At 45.6% G+C, this 20,765-nt stretch overlaps 2 protein-coding genes and 1 non-coding gene across 3 annotated transcripts; all 3 read right to left on the bottom strand.

Moving 5' to 3' along the window:
- Positions 1-5,915: 5,915 nt before the first annotated feature.
- On the bottom strand, positions 5,916-7,265 carry LOC117837011 (uncharacterized). The gene has a single exon (XM_034716547.2). The coding sequence runs from the start codon at positions 7,187-7,189 to the stop codon at positions 6,158-6,160; it is 1,032 nt and encodes a 343-aa protein (XP_034572438.1). The 5' UTR covers positions 7,190-7,265; the 3' UTR covers positions 5,916-6,157.
- A 2,816-nt stretch (positions 7,266-10,081) lies between these two features.
- On the bottom strand, positions 10,082-13,435 carry LOC140221205 (uncharacterized). The gene is made up of 2 exons (XM_072290522.1): positions 12,364-13,435; positions 10,082-11,274 (listed from the first exon to the last, which is right to left on the bottom strand). Exons 1-2 carry the CDS (start codon positions 13,433-13,435, stop codon positions 10,082-10,084), a joined length of 2,265 nt encoding a protein of 754 aa, XP_072146623.1.
- On the bottom strand, positions 12,814-12,952 carry LOC117841128 (small nucleolar RNA Z247). The gene has a single exon (XR_004637160.1). It is a non-coding gene; the product is annotated as a small nucleolar RNA Z247 (small nucleolar RNA).
- Positions 13,436-20,765: the final 7,330 nt, after the last annotated feature.

A 20,765-nucleotide genomic window follows, 5' to 3' on the forward strand; every position in this document is an offset into this window, starting at 1 on the left:
TGGAGCTTATAAGCCCTGATTTTAGTTTGGCAAGGGCAACTACAAATTTGTACAATATTGGATCAAATTTGAACAATCTTCCAAGAATAATAGGGCACGACTATCATGCGCACCTAGCAAGCTAAGATATTGCCTCCAAAATAAAATATCACCAAGCTTTTTGGATTCAGCACATCAATATTCTATACACATGAAGCTGCAATTTACTTTATTTGACTATAGTTAAATTATATACATATAAAAATAATTTTTAGTTAAATTATATACATATAAAAATAATTTTTTTATTAATTTATCTGGGATGACAATAATATTAGAGAGTATATGATCTCAATGACACCCGAAGCCAAGTTTAGGAGTCAGGTCTGCATTTGAGAGTAAGGGGCATAAATGATATTTGAGATTGAGTTTAGGGAGTCACGTCTGCGTTTTGAGAGTATATGAAACTAAGTGACTGGAAAAATTTAAAGACGCACTGTGCACTTTACTCATTTCCCCAAGACATGCACTACAGGGTGCAAGCACGTTCACAAACTAAATTAATCAGTCAATTAGTTTGGTTGATCCAAAAATAGTCTTAACCATCGGCCATGAGATAAAATACAATCTATATTGATAAAGCAGGAGTAGGCATTGGCCATTGCGCCCTCCACGGAATATCTAAACTAGCACTAATCACCATCAAATTTATTGCTTTTAATGATCATTTTTAGCATTATAGTGGTTTGGATGTCTTATATAGTGTACACAACTTCATCTAGACTATAGAGACTCATCGAGGGTAGATCAAGTCATTTATAATGAAAATAAGAGGGCTGAGCATACTATAATGGGCTGTGGGCCGAGAAGTTAGATCAGGTTAGCCAGCCCATTAAAATAGTAGCAGTGTTCGGCCGATTCGAATGTAGGAGCTGCTTGGTCCCCTTGCTGCACCTTGCTTGGCCTTGCTCAGCAAGGATTTTGAGGTTTGGTTTATAGGCAAGCTTGCCTGCTTGCCTGCTTGCCTGCTTGCCTTGGGGCTTGTGATGGCAAGGAAATTCCTTGCTATCACAAGAGAGCCAATCCAGCTCTCCTGACCTTAATTCCCTCCAAACTCCCAACTTTGACACTATGCAAAAAAAAATTCCCCATCACATCAAACTTACGGTACATGCATGGAGTACTAAATGTAGACGAAATCAAAAATTAATTGCACAGTTTTGTTTTACTTTGCGAGACAAATCTTTTGAGCCTAATTAGTCAATATTTGGACAATAATTCACAAATACAAACGAAACGCTACAGTTGCGCATTTATGGCAAAATGCCAATTTTGCCACTCCCAAATTAGGAATTAAACAAGACCTAAACTAGCAAGGTAAGGCTTGCTCTCGCTAGCAAGGCAAGGCAAAACTTGCCAGAGAACCAAGCTGACCCTTATCTTGAATGTCCCTTAGGGGGGGGGGCGCATGCCCTGCTCCGTGCTACATACGTCCCTACTTAGTATGTAATTCTTGTCTAAAATCTTAAGATATTACTATTCTATGTAAATTTTTTTATAAAAAATAGAAAAAATACTAATTGTAACGCTAATAAAATAAATGAGGTTTTAACGCTTTTGGTGATTTTGCAACTATCACTCTTAGGGTCCGCTGTACCTATGCCAAGTTTGAGCATATCGTTTGGACGACTCCCGAAGCATAAAACAAGAGCCAATTCATCATTAGCTGGGCGTGGCTGGTTCAAGCATGCGTCAAGATGACACTTATACACATAAATTTTTCATTATTCGCTTCTTTGTGAAAAAAAACTTGTTTAAAAATAAGTTTACAAAACAACATGCTGAACTACGTTTTGAATAAAAATTGTTTAGACAACTCGTTCAACTAATTTTCATGCAAACTTTTTCATAATGACTTGTTCAGCTAAATTTTTTTATAAAACTCGTTGAGAACAACTTGAAACTAATTTTTTTATGAAAGTTGTTTCAGTAACTTTTTATATGGGCTCCATCCACCGTTCAAGAATAAAAGAGAGGGAAAAACAGAAGTAAAAGGAAACATAAACAGTAAGATGGCCTTGTTAGGTCCTATTTGGACCGATTTGGGCCAATAGTTAGAACTTATAAGCTAAAATTAACAGGTCGGATCCAAACAGACCTACTAATAGTCTAATAGACCTGCTATCTATTTTTTTGACCGAGGACCAGCTATCTATTAGATTGGTGGCTACTAACAGGTGGTAATAGATATTTTTAACAAAAGTAAAATTTATTGGCCGTCCTCAAATTTGTCAAGAGGTGGCACTTAGGTCCATATTTATCAAGAGGTGGCACTTAGGTCCATGAATTTGCAAATTACAGAAGTGCATCCATAAACTTGTCGCAAGGTGCCATTTAGGTCCATAAACTTGTAGATTGCATGAGCACGTGTCTAAGGATGCTATCTAAATCCATGCACTTACAAGAACACATGTAGGATGATCCCAAAGAACTAACGCCATCTAAGTTCATGACCTAGATGGCACCCTCTGGTAAGTACAGGGACGTGATTAGGTAATTTGCAAGTTTAGGGATGCGTTTGTGCAATATGCAAGTTTATGGACCTAGTTAACTCCTCGCAATAAGTTTAAGGACTGCCAATGAATTTTACTATTTTCACAAACAAACAACTACATATACAAGCACATATTAGCAGGTGCTTGATAAACAGAAACTATTAGCTATTATCATTGACAAAATAGTCATCACATGAAAATTAATTGAACGGTCCAAGGCTAAAGGTGTGACTGATTCCGCAACAAGAATGATGCATGGACCACCTTTTGAATTGCTGAGAGTCGAGACAGTTGGGAGGCTAGGCATGGAAGCTTTTCCCGTATCCCCCCTCTTCGGACCTCTTAATTTTCTTACAGAGTGCGCGCGCGCGTACAAAGAATTCCCAGTGCCCCATGCACGCACCCTTTCTAGCTGCTTGGTCTTTTCACACATCCTACCCGCATGTGACATGCCCATTCCCTCTCGTGCTTTTGCACATTCTTTCCGCTCCGCGCTAGCCCTAGGTGAAATGGTGCAGCGCTTAAATTGAATCGATCGGGCTTTGTCTCACAACTTACGTCAGGATGGCTTGCCTATTGCCAGAGCGGCCGGCGCGGAATAGCTTTTCAGAAAATGCCTCAGATGTGCGTTAAGCCTATGATGGCACTCTAAAATAGCTAGCGGTTACCTCTTTTGTTTCGCGTGTGGTGCTCGATCGAGCACATGCGGTTGACAAGCAGCTGAAGAACGCGAGTGAGATGACTTGCTCAACTGACGAAGATCAGCTGCAAACTAGATCATCAGCTCGATCTCTTCAGCAGGGCGGCTTGTCTCCAAGACTAATCTCGTGCGGGTGCCCAGTCTATACAGCAGTTGCCCTGTCCGACGATGGCTTAGATTTGAAATCCTCTGGCAAGCAACAAGCATATATGCATGGACGCAACAAATAATACACCAGTCAGGCATCAGGCCGGACTTTTCTTGTTCGGCAACGCAACTGGAGTATCACGTAGCACTACAGTTGCTATTCGGCAGGCTTTCTTGCGACCACGCGCGGGCGTATTGCATCGGTGCTCCCAGGTCGACGGAGATCGGCGTCGCCATCGTGATCGAGACCGGGATCAACAGACAGCGGGGGTCGGAGCCAGGTCAGACTTTCAGCTAGCAGCACGTAATCCCTCGACAAGTCACACGCTGCATTGTATCTCTTCAGCCGCCCTGATTAGATGATTCTTTCTGGCCGGTTTTCCACGCGTAATTCAGAAAACATATCTTTTGCATATCTGATGACGACATGTGTTGATAGAAGATACTGCACACACCTCGTTTTGCTTTCCCGGCCGTAGAATCAAGATTTTTATTTGCCATATCGATCGAGTTTGCTTCCACAACAACACCACCTTGGAAATTCCATGGTGTATATGTTCTCCTTAGAAGCCACGTATATACTTTTCAGGACCTTAAAAATCAAATAAGCAACAGCTAAACTACTTCCAGCAGTATTCATCGAAAAAAATTGCTTCATTTTTAATAAACTTGTAATTTGAGTTTAGAAAAAAATTCCCAACATTAATTCTAATGTAACCAAGAAAAAATTGGGGAGTAGCGCCTGAAACTTAACAATTTTTTAGGCGACAGGTTGCAACCTCAAAAATAAAAGTTTGAAAATATTTAAGAACAACGCCTTCAACATTGATGTGTGAGCTGCAACATTATGTTTCATATGCTCCATTCATCTACAACATCGAAGAGCAACATCTGCAAAAGCACCGAAGAACAATGTCTGAATGTTATATAACAACATTTACAACATGGAATACAGAATTTTAAGGAGGTACCAAAAAATGAAGGTTACTAGTATCTAAAACCAATTTAACACAATCTTTTCTTTAAAAATAGGAATATATGTCGTGTGCCTTTCTCCAGCTTCCTTGGTCAGTTAGTTCTCTTTTCTGTCCAGTTTTCCACGTGCAATTCAGATATAGCATATCTTTTATGTTTGACAAATAGTGCACACGCCATCAGCTTTACTGTAGACTCAAGATTTTTATTTGCCATCGAGTTTGCTTCTGCAACACAACTTGGAACTTCAACATATATACTTTTCATAAACTCGTAATTTGATATTAGACACAACGGTTTAATTCTAATGAAACAAAAACTTTCTCAAAGTTATCATTCCTATATCAGCCGTAATCATCAGAGTGATAGCCACCAAATATCGCGAACTAAAACCCTAACACCTTATTGCTTCACTGGTCACTGCAAATCCGCAATAGCACCCTAAATCTAGGACAGATATAGATGACCAACACAAACCTAGCAACTTAGGGCGTGTTTGGACCCTCGGGCTAAAGTTTAGCCCTTGTCACATTGAATGTTCGGATGCTAATTAGAAGGACTAAATATGAGCTAATTATAAAACTAATTGCAGAAGCTCTGGACTAATTCGCGAGATGAATCTATTAAGCCTAATTAATCCATCATTAGCAAATGGTTACTTTAGCACCACATTGTCAAATCATGGACTAATTAGGCTTAATAGATTCGTCTCGCGAATTAGCCTCCATCTGTGCAATTAGTTTTGTAATTAACTTATATTTAATACTCTTAATTAGTATCCAAACATCCAATGTGACAGGGAGGTAAAGTCAAACAGTACCTTAGTATAAAGGAGAAAAGTGTGACCTCAGCCCACAAAAAAGAAAGTCAAAAGATTACCTATTGGGTGAGCTACAAAAAGCTCAGCATGGGATCCCATCTTATTCTTGTTCTTGTCTTTAGAAGTTAGATCAGACATGACCCATCAGCGATTATTTTTTTCGTTTCAAAAAAAAATTGACCCATCAGCGATAGATATATTGCACATTTTACAAAGAAAATGATTCCTTTAAGAACTTCGAGCATCAGTTGAAAACTTAGTTACCACTGTGACATCACCATTTCCATGTTGCTATTATCCAACTTTTGCTTCATCGATCTAAATGAAGTACTTCTGCAAAAAAGAATCCTACTAGTACCATGTTTTGCTCTAATCCACCATCCAGACAACCATTATGAAGCTAGCCAATCTCATGTAACGTTATTGGGTCAAGATCGTCATGTTGACGTGGCTATAGTTCCCGATCCGAGCTCAAGAATAGGTCTCGTTCGCGACATGAAAATTGAAAATCTTTTAGCTCCATCCTTGGCTTGGTAGCTCGAGAAAAGGCAGACCAAGCTTTTGTTTGCGCCCCATGCCCTATCTTCCTGGAAAGCGACCTTTTTGCGTCTCCCGTTGTCCTGCTACCAAGGCAATGCTGTATTTTTCGTCCCAGGCCTCATGCTGCTATCATGACGCCACCCCAAAGCATGCAAATTTCAAGTCCTATGACCTCGATCAAATTTGTAAATAATTTAAAAAGGCAAGGTAAGAATTAAGGATTGTAACACATTACTCGAGGCAATAGTCATCTTCACAAATATGATGAGCTTTGTTCAATGACATCGGTCGGTGCCCTGATGAGCCTGAGGGAGATTACTGATTGATCAACTGGTTGAATGGTGAAAACGAATTGAAGTGACAAATATTTCCAAGAGTGACTCGATCCATCAAAGAACGAAGAAATGTTGAAAACAATTTCAGTCAGGAGACGATCTGTATCTACACGACGCTCTTCTCCTTGGAAATGGAGAGCTCCTCCAGCCACTCGAGGATCCTGCTCCTCCGAGAAGTGCTCTGCCCGCTCTGCTTCGCCGCTCTCTTCTTCTCCTCCGCCTTCTTCCTCCTCCGCCTCGCCTCCGCCGCGGCCACCTCCGCCGAGCCCACGGGCGCGACGGCGTCAGGTGAGCACGAGCACACAAGGCCGGCCCCCAGCAGCCCCAGCGCGAGCTTCTTGTCCTCCTTGGCGGCGGTCCTTGGCTGATCGAACCTCGCGCTCCGGCTCCCGCCCCTCGCTCCTGCCGGCCGCGGCGCGTACACCTCGGGGGCGCCGACGACGCCTAGGCGTATGACGCCCCACGACGCCGGCGGCGCCGACCCGGTGCTGCGGCGAGCCGCGGGCGCGGCCGCGGGGCGTGCGCTCCGGCGCGGCGGGCGCGGCGACGGGCTCGGGTGCGCGTAGAACACGCTGCTCGACAGCGACCGCCGCGGCGGAACGGCGGCGCCGGCCGTGGCGCCCTTGCTGGGTGGAGGAGGGCAGCTCGCGACGCTGGCGGGGTCCGAGGACGCGCTCTTGGACGACGTGCTCCGGCTGACGCAGCTGCTGCTGCTGCTGGAGCTCGCGCTGCGGCTGACGGAGCGCGAGCTGAAACCGCTGGTGGACGCCGCCATCGCGGCGCCGTCCAGCGAGTCCGAGCGGAGCAGCATGAGCGCGGAAGACGCGTCGGCCGAGGCCGCCGAGGAGAGGCGGAAAGGGAGGAGCTTCCCGCCGGAGAAGACCTCGTCGGCGGCGCACATGTCGGCCGCGTCCTCTCCGGCCAGCGCGAGCCCACCTGACGAGAGTATGCAGAACTCGAAGTCCTCGGGCGCCGATGATGATGGATCGTTTTCGGCGTCCGTGTGCGAGCGGATGCCGTCGGCACCGCCCGATCGGCCTGTCGGCGCGGCTCCTTTCTGGCTCGCCATGGATGGTTTCTTGCTGTTTTGGTTTGGCGGGGGAAGAGAGCAAGAGATGGGTTGGTTTTGCTTCTGCATTTCGGCTTCTTGTTTGGGAAGAGCAAGAGAGCGAGACAGAAGAGAGGTGATGCGTGTTGGTGCTCAGCTCTATGCAGTGCTCTATTTATACGTGTTTGTTGATCCTTTTATTGGACAATTGATTAAAAAAGGCTTTAATGGACAAGGGATTAAATAGGCAGAGCTAAAGGTACAATACAAGCACCAACTTTGCAATTTCAAATAGGTGGTTCCACAAACATCAATCGCATGAAAATAACCCCATCTTTAGGTAACATGAAAAAAAAAGAGGGGTTTTTTCGAGGCATCATCCTAGAGCCATCATGTAATTCACTAATCACTAAATAAAGGAAAAATGAAATTTAGAATTTAGGCATTTAGCCGAAGAGGATTCAAATATAAATAGTGGAGACAAGCTACATATCCCAAGATCATGTTTCTTTTGGTGATCTGCGCAAATTAAGATCTCTCTATCAATTTCCCACCTGCAAGTATTCTGTCTATTTTCATTTCCATTTCCATTTCCATTTTCATTTCCTTGCAAAAAAAAATCTGTTTCCATTTCCACTTGAACACTTCAAGGTATCATTTTTGAAAAGTTCTGCCCAGTTACTAGGGCATGGAACAAAAATCCCAAGAAAGAGTCCTATCTGCATACGGAGCAAGTCACAAGATGACAAGAATAACTGGACATTTTGTATTTGAAAATGGAAATATATTGTCGTACATGATGGAAGAGAAACGGAGACCGGCACCTGTCTTTGGTAAGGCAGTTTCCTTTTTTATTATCTTATTACTGTTGTTTTTCTTATTGCTGCACATATGACAGTAGGTGATTATTTTATTGTTTCAACTAGAAAGAAAATGGTACCAGAAGAAGATGGGGAAAATATGCAGTGCAAACTCAGTGCTAGGTGCAAACCTGCAAACTTGCAACGTGGACCATAAAATCAGAAATGTACGGCGCGAGATCAACCAATCCGCCCCGCAGTCCTGGTTACAATTGACCGCGGGCACTGGCTATGCACATTTTCCTAATAGATCCCTGCACCACTTCCAAATGTGTCGCCAGCCCTTCAATCCGGTCCCCAAGTTTTACTCTGGACTGAAGAAAGATGTCACCTCGATTAGAACCGATCCCGCACAGCGCACGCTTCACCCCAGAAAGATTCAAGTAGACATAGCCTGCGTCTGCAAGCTCCAAGAATGGATGCCTCCCTCGTCGCGCGTCCACTACGGCGGTGCGGCCCTGCCCGTGCAACCGTGCAGACAGGCAAACCGGCGGAGGGCAGAGGTTCCTTGGCTCTGTTGGCTCCCCCGCCTGTTCTCTGCCAGCCCGCTGCAGGTGCACAGGCACAGCGGCGAAGGAATCGATCAAGCGGCCACCCAGCAGGCAGAGCCGCATAGGCCTCCACGCCGTGCATGGAAGCAAGGTCGGCATGGCTAACAGTTAGTATTCACTATTCAGATTTAGACAGATGATTTGATTTGGATAACAAATTAACAACCAGAACTTAGAGGTTTAGAGTATTAAAGTAACTCAAATGGCTTACGGTGCATCATGAAGTCGTGGTTGTTTGAACTCAAATGGCTGCTGGAAAGAGCGCGCTTGCTGTAATGCTACAGAATTCTTCTGAGTTTGAGAATGTAGATTCGGTGCTACGAGTTTCAGGATATAGTGTTTCTTATTTCGGGTTCAGTGGTTCAGTGGATGTACTTTGGGCCGGGCATGGCTTCTTCCTCCTGAAAGCAACCAGGTATGTTTAGGAAGCGTTGTCACCTCTACAGAGGCCGCGTAGCTTTGTTAATATATGCAGAGAAGAGCCCTCCGCATGGCGTACAAATCACCAACCGAAATCAAGGAGATGCCGGTATTATACCTTTCTATTTTACAACAACCATATCTGGACTTTCCTATCTTTACAACCCAGGAACTCTCTACACAATTCTACACATCGGGACTCCATGATTTCGGTTGGTTTGTTTCCATACAAAGCATATGTTACAATATTATCTAACAGCCCCCCTCAATCATAACTTTACTAAGTTAAGATTGCGTCTGAAATTATGCAGTTTTTCTCTTGTAAGAGCCTTGGTGAATCCATCAGCAACTTGATCATGTGTTGATATAAACCGAACCTGCAGAAGTTTCTGAGCCACACGTTCTCTCACAAAATGAAAATCAATTTCAATATGTTTTGTACGAGCATGAAACACAGGATTCGCTGTGAGATAAGTGGCCCCTAAATTATCACACCATAACCTTGCTGTAGGTGGCGTTGGAACTTTTAGTTCCTTAAGAAGTGATTGCACCCAGATAACTTCGGCTGTTGCATTGGCTAGAGCTTTATATTCAGCTTCTGTACTTGACCTTGACACAGTGGCTTGTTTTCTTGCACTCCATGATACAAGATTACTGCCAACAAAAATTGCAAATCCTCCTGTTGATCTTCTATCATCAATATCTCCTGCCCAGTCTGCGTCAGAAAAGGCACTCACAAGCATAGATTGGCACTTGTTTATGCTCATGCCAATATCACACGTGAGTTTTACATATCTAAGAATCCTTTTGACTGCAGACCAGTGAGCTGTAGTAGGACAATGTAGAAACTGACAGACTCTGTTAATTGCGAAAGAAATATCTGGCCGAGTTAAGGTCAAGTACTGTAATGCCCCAACTACACTTCTATATCGTGTAGCATCTTCAGGTCCAAGAGGTTCACCTTCCTCAATGCTTAATTTTTCAGCAACCGATAGAGGTGTAGCCATGGGTTTGCAGTGAGTCATGCCAACCCGTTTAAGAATATCTGAAGCATATTTACTTTGTGATAAATGAATACCATCACGTACCTTATTCACCTCTATGCCAAGGAAGTAATGTAATGTACCTAAATCCTTTAGGGCGAAATCTGACTAGAGATCCTTCAGCAATGCTGACACTGCTTCTGAGGAAGAGCTGACTACTATAATGTCATCTACATAAACCAACAAGAAGATGCTAACATTGCCTTTATTAAATATGAACAATGAAGTGTCGGCCTTAGAGGGGCAGAAACCAAGTTGCTGCAGTTTATCACTCAACCTTGAGTACCAAGCTCTGGGGGCCTGTTTCAGACCATATATTGCTTTATCCAACTTGCATACATGATGTGGGAATTTACTATCTTGATAACCTGGTGGTTGTCTCATGTAGACATCCTCCTCAAGAACACCATGAAGAAACGCGTTCTTTACATCTAGCTGCCTAAGACACCAGCCTCTAGACACTGCTATAGAAAGCACCACTCTGATAGTAGCAGCTTTGACAACGGGGCTAAAAGTATCCTCATAATCTATCCCATATCTCTGTTTAAATCCCTTTGCTACCAATCGAGCCTTATATCTGTCTATGCTGCCATCTGCCTTTCTTTTAATTTTGTATACCCATTTGCAATCGATAAGATTTTTTCCTTCCTGTGCTGGTACTAAATGCCATGTTTTGTTATCTTGCAAGGCACTAAATTCCTCATCCATAGCATGTTTCCAATTTTTATTACCAAGAGCTTTAGATAAATCATGTGGTTCATGTGGTTCATTACCAACCGCTAAGCATCCATAGCCATACCTTATAGTGCCATCTGTGTATGCTTTTGGTTTTCTGATCCGGTTGGTCCGGCGTGGAAGATTTGTTGCTGCAGCATTATCTAATACAGAAGACCCAGTGCCAGGGACATCCTGATGTGAATCCATCTCGGTTGACGATGGGCCAGTAGGCTCCTGACCCGTGTCCGCTGTCGGCCCACCATCGGACGAAGTCGACGGGCCGGCGCTGGAAACACCTGGGATCGTGCCTGATCTTGGCTCCAAGATTTCCTGCGCACAAGCACCACTGTTTTCTTCCAAAAAAGTATCATTAGGTGCAGAATTTTGGGTATTTTGAATATCAGGCAACAATGAATCAGCAGCTACATTAGTATCCCCCGGATGATTCATGGTGGGACTGGAAGGAAACAAGTGAGGAAGGAGATTGACTTCAGCCCGTAAACGAGCGCCGGCATTGGGATGGAACTCACGGAAAGGAAAAACTCTTTCATCAAATATGACGTCTCTTGATATGTAGACGCGTCCTGTACTAACATCAAGGCATTTGTAGCCTTTATGAGATGAACTATAGCCCAAGAAGACGCATCGCTTGGAACGAAAAGCAAGTTTATGAGTGTTATAAGGACGAAGGTTGGGCCAACATGCACAGCCAAAAACTCGAAGGAACTTATAGTCAGGTTTCTTATGAAAGAGACGCTCGTAGGGTGTCATGAAGTCAATGACTTTGGATGGGGTTCGATTAATAAGATATGCTGCCGTGGCAAAAACTTCATCCCAGAATTTTAAAGGCATAGATGCATGTGCAAGCAAGGCTAGACCAACGTCAACAATGTGCCTGTGTTTTCGTTCAGCTGGGCCGTTTTGTTGGTGTGCGTGAGGACACGATACTAGGTGTGCTACTCCAATTTTTGTGAAGAAGGAGCTGAGTTTTTGGTACTCTCCACCCCAATCTGTCTGTACAGCAATAATTTTGCTGTCAAACATTCGTTCAACCATATTTTGGAAGTCATGAAATTTCTGAAAAACTTCAGATTTAAAACGAAGCAAATAGACCCAGGTGAACTTACTATAATCATCGATGAAAGAAACATAGTATTTATTTCTGCCTACCGAATCTGTGGCAGGACCCCATACATCAGAAAAAATGAGTTCTAGTGGCTTGGATGAAGCACTAGTGGACACAGGATACGGAAGCTGATGGCTCTTTGCCTGTTGACATGCATCACAGACGGAGCCTTTATTTGACTCAACTAAAAAGGGCAAATTATTGCTACTAACGACTTTCTTAACTATCTCAGATGAGGGATGACCAAGACGATAGTGCCACAAGTCAGGAGACGATCTGGTGGCACTAAGAGCTTCTTTCAGATGCGCACTCGGTATGGGGTAGAGACCGTTTCTACACCGGCCTTCAAACAGTGTCCTCTTGGTAGCTTGATCCTTAACAAGAAAATGATTCGGATAAAATTCAAGGTATGCATGATTATCAGAAGTAAGACGGTGCACAGATATAAGATTTTTATCAGCAGCAGGAACATGAAGAACACGATTAAGTTTCAAATTGGAATTAGGGGTACTAATAATAGCATGACCAATGTGACTGATATTCATACCTGCACCGTTTGCTGCACGGATTTGATCTTTTCCCTTGTACTTCTCCTTCATGGAGAGCTTCTCGAGCTCTCCAGTGATGTGGTCGATGGAGCCGGTATCCGTATACCAGTTTGTGTCCACTCCATATGAATGTGTCGCAGCCGATGCACTCCTCTGATTGGGATAAGACTCCTCATCGAGCCTGTACCAGCATTCCAGGGCGGTGTGGCCAATCTTGTCGCAGATTTGGCACTGTGGTTTGTCGTCGCTGTAGCTGCTGTTGTTGAAGTACCCGCGGCCAGTGCCACGTCCTCCTGGTGTAGCTGAGCCACGGCCACGACCGCCGGAACGGCCACGGCCACCACCACGGCCTTGCTGATTTCCGCGACCGCGGTTATTGCCGCCTCCACGGCCACGTTTGGCCATGTTGGCAGATCCTTGCGATCCGCCATGCAGTAGATCCAATCTGTGCTCAAAGCTCAGCAGCTGGGAGACCAATTCACCCACCGAGATAGACTCGGTGCGCGCCCCCACCGCCGTCACGACTGGATTGAACTCCTCATCAAGGCCGGCCAGGAGATAAGAAACCAGCTCTTCATCATCAACTTTCTTTCCAGCCGAGGCCATATCATCTGCCAGGGACTTTATTTTTGCAACATACTCCATAACAGACATGTTACCTTTGCGGGTCGTTGCAAGTGCAATCCTCGTGTTGACGGTCCTCGCACGTGAGGCAGATGCGTACATCCGCACAAGTTCTCCATACACCTCTTGCGGTGTTTCGAGTGTGGCCACTTGGGCCATCACCTCCCGTGACAGCGACGTCATCAGGAACCCAAGCACCTGCTGCTCCGTGGCTTTCCAGGCAGCATGATCGGGGTTGGGCACCTTCTTGACCTTCTCTCCATCCCTGGCTTCAAGTTCTGCAGGTGGAGGAGTGTCGGTGCCGTCGAGATAGCCCTGCAACTGCGCTCCTCGCAGTATGGGCAGGACCTGCGCCCTCCATAGAGGGAAGTTGGTCTTGGTCAATTTTTCGGTGATGACCTGACCGAACAATGGAGACGCGACGTTGAGCGCCGAGGAGCTCGCCATGACGACGGGCAAGACTCAGGCGACGCTAGATGTATTTTTGTGGGAGTTTGCTCTGATTACCATGAAAGCAACCAGGTATGTTTAGGAAGCGTTGTCACCTCTACAGAGGCCGCGTAGCTTTGTTAATATATGCAGAGAAGAGCCCTCCGCATGGCGTACAAATCACCAACCGAAATCAAGGAGATGCCGGTATTATACCTTTCTATTTTACAACAACCATATCTGGACTTTCCTATCTTTACAACCCAGGAACTCTCTACACAATTCTACACATCGGGACTCCATGATTTCGGTTGGTTTGTTTCCATACAAAGCATATGTTACAATATTATCTAACACCTCCTCCTGCTACCTGCTCCTCATTTAGCAACAGCAAATTCATCCCCCCTTCCTCCATTGCTGCTGCTCTTGGAAATTCAATGCCCTCCACTGGTTCTGACCAAGTTGCGGTTGGTTCATGGTAAATAGAAAAACGGTTTCAACAGTACCTTAGAAAAGAGAAAAAAGGTTCATGGTAAATAGAAAAAAGGTTCCCTAGCTCATCTGCAATTGGGAAATCCAAAAATCTTAGTGCAGGACCTTCAAATCGAAAAGAGAAGATAAGGAGGTGCCAAGAATACCAGCGAAGGAGCAGCTGACCAGTGCCGGACATGAAGCTCAACACTGGTGCAGGCTCGGGGGGGGGGGGGGGGGGGGGGGGGGGGGGGGGGGGGGGGGGTTTGGGGGGATTTGTTCGAAGGGCTTGTCAGAAAAATTTGAAGTAGTGCAGGGTTCCAGTAGAAAAACGTCAAGAGCCAGTGCGGGCGGTAAAATGTAAAATGCATCATGGAGCGACTTGGTTCATCTCGGACCGCACATTCCTAATTCGATGGTCCACATTCCCCTTCGTGAATCACCACGTATCAGTAGTACCACACGCATATGATTATCAATCCTTTTACTCCACATGTCAATGTGATGGTGGCCTTCTAGAACGAGTACGTACACTGCAACTACTGAATGCAAATGGGGGAAGAAATCGAAGAAATTTCAACTCTTGACTCCTACCCCGTCTTTGTTCGAATAATAAGAAGTAGAAATTTTAGAAGCTCGCCACTTCGTTACGATTGAAGAGCCGTGTGGAAAGCATTTTTCATAGGGTTCTTATTCTGCATGACTCCCTCGTAACCGCTTCACCATATATTTTATTTCATCATCAGTAACGAATTAGATGCTCTACTGATTAAGCTACTTTATTTGAGCTTTTACTAGAATGTTTGACAGCATATATCCTGACCAGAGTCTCGAGAAACCAAGACAAGAAGACAATCCGCAGCTCAGATTTCAGACGAAGCAAAGCAAACATGTGGCATGATTATGCGACAGAGATTACAGAGAATCCAGTGGGCTTACCGAGAGATCTCTCCCACAGACCGTAATCATACTCGCACAATGATCACTGTTATCGCGGCCATTTGGAACAACCATAGTCAGTTGGGACAGCATGACATGATCTTGGGGTCAATTCTTGCACGATCCTGCTGAATCTAATGGAGTAATTTACGGCGTAAGTACGATGTAGCCCTGGAAGCACATTTGTCGATGGCTTGAAGTTTTCGCATGCAGTTTGTACATACATGACAAGAAAACTAACCCGGATCTGAGGCGACACGACAAAGATTTGGGACAGCTTTAAACTGACTCGAGCTTGTGGCCGTGTTCAGCGGCAAATCCAACTTGAATTTTATTTTAGGGGGCTTGGGACTAAAGCTGGAGCCGTCAATCCACTTTGTTCTTGCCCAATGATTTGATCGAGTTACTAGCGGACAAACGTGACGCAGGACGGCGTGCATGTTAGCCAGGTCAGAGTTCATGCTCTTTTATATATGTTTCCTACGCTGTGGACACTTGTCTTTCAGGTTCGCTCGCTGTAGAAACATAATAAAGATCGAAAAAGAACAGTGCAAGCGCCGCAAGCACATGGCACGTTCGGCTGCGGCGCAACTTTATAGCAAGCATGGAAAGGTCGCAATTGTAATAATCACAGGTATTAAAAAAACTACTCAAGGGTCTACAAAAGAAGCAAACCATATACAATTGCGAAATGCGACCTTTGCCAAAAGAATAGATTGAATTTAAATAGTTTTATATTCTTTCAAAAAAACATTTACACTAATTTGTATTCAGGTATACTAAATATCTATTGACCTCAAAAATTATTTCTGCGCTTGTGCAAAGTTGGTAATGACCTTTCTCAAAACTTTCAAACAGTAGCAAATGTAGCATTACACAACGCTTTACTAGTGATTCAATATGTCTATCCAGTAATCATACTTTTAGTGCTATTTAAGTGGTGTTTTCATATATACTCTTATACTAACCCGCCACTTGACACCTGAAATAACTCCATTTTCGCATGTGCAATATATTTTGGAGTATATTGTGTTTTTTCAGGAAATTGGATTAAATGGAGCATTATTGGATAAAATCCGGAAAAAGCGACGAACCAGTAAAAGATGAAGGCCAACGGGCCCAAAAGGGCCTAGGCCGATCGGCCTGGAGCCCAGGCCGATTGGCCTAGGGTCCTTTGGGCTCCTCTGATGCTCATTTTTGGCAAGCACTCCTCCAAGATTACTTAAGGGTTAAGTTTGCAAGGATATGGCAAGATGAGTTCGGGATCAAAGAGAATCAAGTGGAGATTTGAAAAGTTTATCAAAGATCAATCTTACCTCGAAGATATCGACGTGACAGGCTCACATGCAAGTAAAAATAAGACTCCAAGATATCTAAGAAGATTTGGGGACGAAGGAGGGCGCGAGAGGCCACAAGGAAGGGCCAGGCCTAGCCCCTCTCGCCTTCCAATTTTTGCCACGAGCTCTTCAGACTATAAATACTCCGAAAATCCACCGAGCCTGCAGATCCACCCACCAGAAGTCGACGAATGGAGGGACACACACTAGAGGGAGCTGAGGGCCGCTGCAAGTCTTCAAGATTGTCTAGGAGATGGCTTAGGCTAGACCCTAGCCGCCATGGTCGTCCTTGAGCGACGAAGCCATGGTGGAGTTCTGGAGCCGAACCTTGTGATCATCAAGCTTATGTACACACGATGGTAATATCAATCTAATCTTGTACTATTTTGATCTACTATGATGCAGGCTTATTCTCATATGTTTAGCTAGCATATGTTCTTAGTAGGAATAGATGTAATCGTGGTGATTAGTCTATATCTTACGGATACATCTTAGTAGTGCGTAGGAAGTCGGTGTGATTATCCTTGCATGATGACAGCATGTGGGAGGGAAAAGGCTGAACAATTGCGTAATGTTGAGTAGGATCGATGGCGAGTATTATGGGAGTCGTTGCAGCAGCTTCAGAAGGAAGAGCTTCGGGTAAGAGCGCTTAATGGTTGTTTGAGGTAAAGCTTTGGGAAATCGGAGGCGTTAATACACACCTCGCAGTGGTGATCATAAAAAAGTAGGCCGCTTGCGAGTCGCGAGATGACTCTTTATCAAGGTGCTACATAGATTGGTTACTACTTTTGCTGGAACTACAACAAGAAGACAATAGGGTCATGTTACCTTTGGTTGTGTTATCTCATATTTATGGATGTGATTTGTTTATCCTGTCTATAATACTTATCTCACGATTGGATTTACCTTTATATGCAATTCGTGCTTCTTGATAGGATTAGATCCATCCACGGATTGATAAACCTTGGATGGAATACTATAAGGGAAAAGCTTCAATGGCCTGTACGCTTGCGGTTCACAACTTGACGACACCGTTAACGATCATATCATATCATATAGGCGGGCACCATCGGCAATATTAAATATTCACAATAATAGGACTAGTGGTACCCAAGTTTAACGACCATCCATGCATTATCTATCTTTCTATCTTAACGAAAAGGAAACGACCTTTGTTCGACATGAGGCTGAACCAAATTCATGCTGTCTCGAATTGAATTTCTCCAGCAACACGCGTGTGCATGGGATACCTCCGGGGTACTACTGATAATGTTCGCCACTGTTGAAGCCGATGGAACGAATGATACCGGCGAGCGGGCGCAAAGCCGGACACCGGAGGAAAAAAGGGCCCCATGCGCCATCAAAATGCTGGCGACCGATCGCGCCCCCGCAGGCCGCAGCGGCCTCGCCACCTTTTGCCGTGTGCGCGGCCGTGCCGCCCGCGACTGCCGAGTTGGAAGAGCACGGGCACCTTTTCCCGGTCGCACAGTCGCTGCGACTCGCAGCCTCGTGGGGAGCAAGGTGGCCGTCACCTCTTTCGGCTCTTTTCCGACGAAAAGTGGGACACGGGTGTGGTGGCGCGCCCTCGATTGCTCTCTGCCTTCTCTAGCCTCTTCTCTGCACGGAGCCGAGAAAAAGGTTGCGCGAGCCTGATGCCGCATTGGCATGCAGTACAAAGGGAGGGAAGGGCTCCGTGGAGGCGTGCCGTGGATGATGATGCGTGTCCCGGTGGTGTCCGTGGTCCCCCATCCCGATAAGCCCGGTGGGCGACCTCACCTCGGCTGTTCGTGTTGTCTCTACCGCTTGCCAGGGGCTCCAGTGCCGGCCTGCCGCCGTGGCATGTCTCGCGTCGGAGACAGGAGCTGAGGTGTAGGGGGTCTCTTTGCTTGGGACAGGAGGTACAGCAGGTGTGTGTTGCGGTGTATGCCTGCCTGGTTTGAAGGAGGAAGGCGCCGAGGTCCGAACCATTTCAAAATGTGGCACGGGTACCGTGCTGTGCTAGTTGCATTATATTTTCAGTGTTGTCGCTGGACGACATTTTTGTTAAAGATCAATATCTGGCATGCATAACCTGAAGAATAGAAAGCGCAGGCAACAAGCATCCTGAAAAGTGATGCCCGGCAATAGGGAAACTTCTGCATCTCTAGCAGCCCACCGTCAAGACATGTTCAACAGTTTAAATAGCTACCGTCTATAAGCATTTTGAAAATCGTAGTAGACTTCTTATACAATGATTTGTCCATTAGGTTCTTTGTAGATTATTTAATTCATAAAAGGCATATAACTCTTGGTGATAAAATATATACATCTCATCTTTGTAGCCATTTTGTCCATTAGGCCCCGACGAGGTTGCCAAGGTCGGGTGCGCGAGGTGCTGCTAGGGAGATGAGGCTCGGTGCTTCTACAGGTGGCGGTGCGGTGCGACATCCGGCATGGCGCAGGAGGGAGGGTGCGGCGGGGTGCTGCCGACGAGGCAAGGCATGGTGCTTCCGTCGGTAGCAGAGTGTGAGGTCGTCGAGGCTGTACGATGAACCGTCTCATTGGACCCGAAGTTGTTGGCCACCGCTCCTCCAACGAGCGTGAGGTCGTCGGCAGCACGTCGGAGCACGAGTCGTTGCTGTCGTCTCGTGAGACGACGGCTTCCCTCTCTCTCCTCTTTCTCTCACATCCGCGTCAGTAAAAACAAGCCTAGCTGGCATTATACAGACGGTTCATTGGTTACCTTTGTACGTGCCCTCGTACTAGAGCTGCTGCGGTCGGTCAGCCTGCACTGGACTAGTACAAGTTGAGCATCAACACGTTAGCAGGAGAAATAAACAAGAAATCTTGCACTCAGTGTCCACGTATTATTAATTGCTAACTGGAAACCACAATCATCTGGAATGAACAGACAAATTATTCCTGTCTACACAACGCGCCTTCCATTGACTATTTGACTGCGAGAACTTGAGAAGGAGCCCGTTCATCCATCCATCCATCAAGAGTTCTAGAGACGAGCATTTATTAGCTTCATGCTCAAAGCAAAGCCTGCAACTTTTTGCCGCCCTGAAAAAATGACCGAATCTTTCGTTGAAGCAACGCCCCATCAGGCGCGTGTCGCACTGTCGCTTTTACTAATCTGAACCGAACAAGTAGTCCCGTTGGTTCATCTAGAATAAGATTTTCAGTACAGGGTTCCAGGATAGTTGTGCTGACACCTGCGGTTTCGGAGACCACACAAGACAACGAAGAGCTCTGGACTAGTTGTGACTGCTCCGCTCCGCGGATCACTATCATGCATGAAAGGTGCTCGAGTAAATGGCCTGCTTTCTAGAAGAAGAAACGGGGAGAAATGGGAAGTTAGAGGCAGCGGGCCTGTTCGCTTCAGCTTATAAGCCGGCTGAAAAGTTGAAACGGCTGATTTGTTGTGAGAGGAAAAAACTGTTTGGTGGTTGATAAGTCGGCTGAATAAGCTCAAGCGAACAAGCCTGCCACAGTTAGTTATTCTCAGAAGGAATTATTCTGATGACACTTTTTCCTGTACGTACGCGTTTCTTCAGATAATATTTTTTTTGTAGATGAACAAACATCAGTGGCTCGTTGGCTACTGAGACTACTGAACCTGACTCAACGAAAAATACTTCTTCCCACCAAAGCAGATACTGAAACTATATATCCAACAAATAACAATTGGCCTTTAGCCAAGTGTATGTAGTTCAACTTCAACCAGCATGGCGCATTCCTTTTAGCTCTGCAAACATATTGGGTGTGGTTAGTTAAGACTATCTGTGTAGTTTCTTTTGTTCACTTTGGACTGCTGAGCAGGTAATGGCAGAGTAGGTAGCCGCCAAAGAAAACATGAATACCTCACCAAAGTCCAAAGCATAACTTGGTAGATATACGCATGCCTTGCAGAAAGCGCAACTAATCAAAGCATAGCTTGGTAGAACTACGCATGCCTTGCAGAAAGCGCGACTTTGGTTCTGAAGCGCGACGTGCCGACCTGGTACAAACAAAGCACAACTTATTACAGATTCAGTGATCATGGCGATTCGTGAAGATTGATCTGGGGATTTCGGTTGATGTCCCTCAGACCAGGGTCTCTCTTGAACTCTTGAACTCACCATCTCTCCTCTCCCAAAAATCACTGAATATTGGGGGGGGGGGGAATCACTGAATCGGAGGTGAGCTTCCCATCAGCGAATTTGTTTATCTCAGTCCTGTAGGGCAGACGGGCTTTCCTCTTCCGGCCCACGCGGAGCATATTCTCCTTGAACAGCCTCGCACGAGCGCTCGTACAAGGCCTAGGCCCATTCCAACAGCCGACCTGTCATCTAAGCCCAAAACCCAATCAACTAGCGTAACAGGACACAGTAGGCCCGTTGATTCGTCGTAGGAGAGGCTTCCAAACAGGCTCCTCTGTATTTGGGTAAGGCCCACCTGCCCAAGCTGGCCGGCGAGTCGTCTCTCTCAACGGGCGGGGACGGGCACGCCGCACGCGGCGTTCGGGTGCATGCGACCATGTGTTGTTGGCTGCTCTGGGTCGGGTCGGTCAGTGCGCGCACACGAGCCAGGAAGAGTGCGGAGGACCGCACCAGCAAAAACACGTGCGGCGTGCCCCC

Source organism: Setaria viridis, chromosome 9 (genome assembly GCF_005286985.2).
Source record: "Setaria viridis chromosome 9, Setaria_viridis_v4.0, whole genome shotgun sequence".
In the NCBI taxonomy this organism is placed as follows: Eukaryota; Viridiplantae; Streptophyta; class Magnoliopsida; order Poales; family Poaceae; genus Setaria; species Setaria viridis.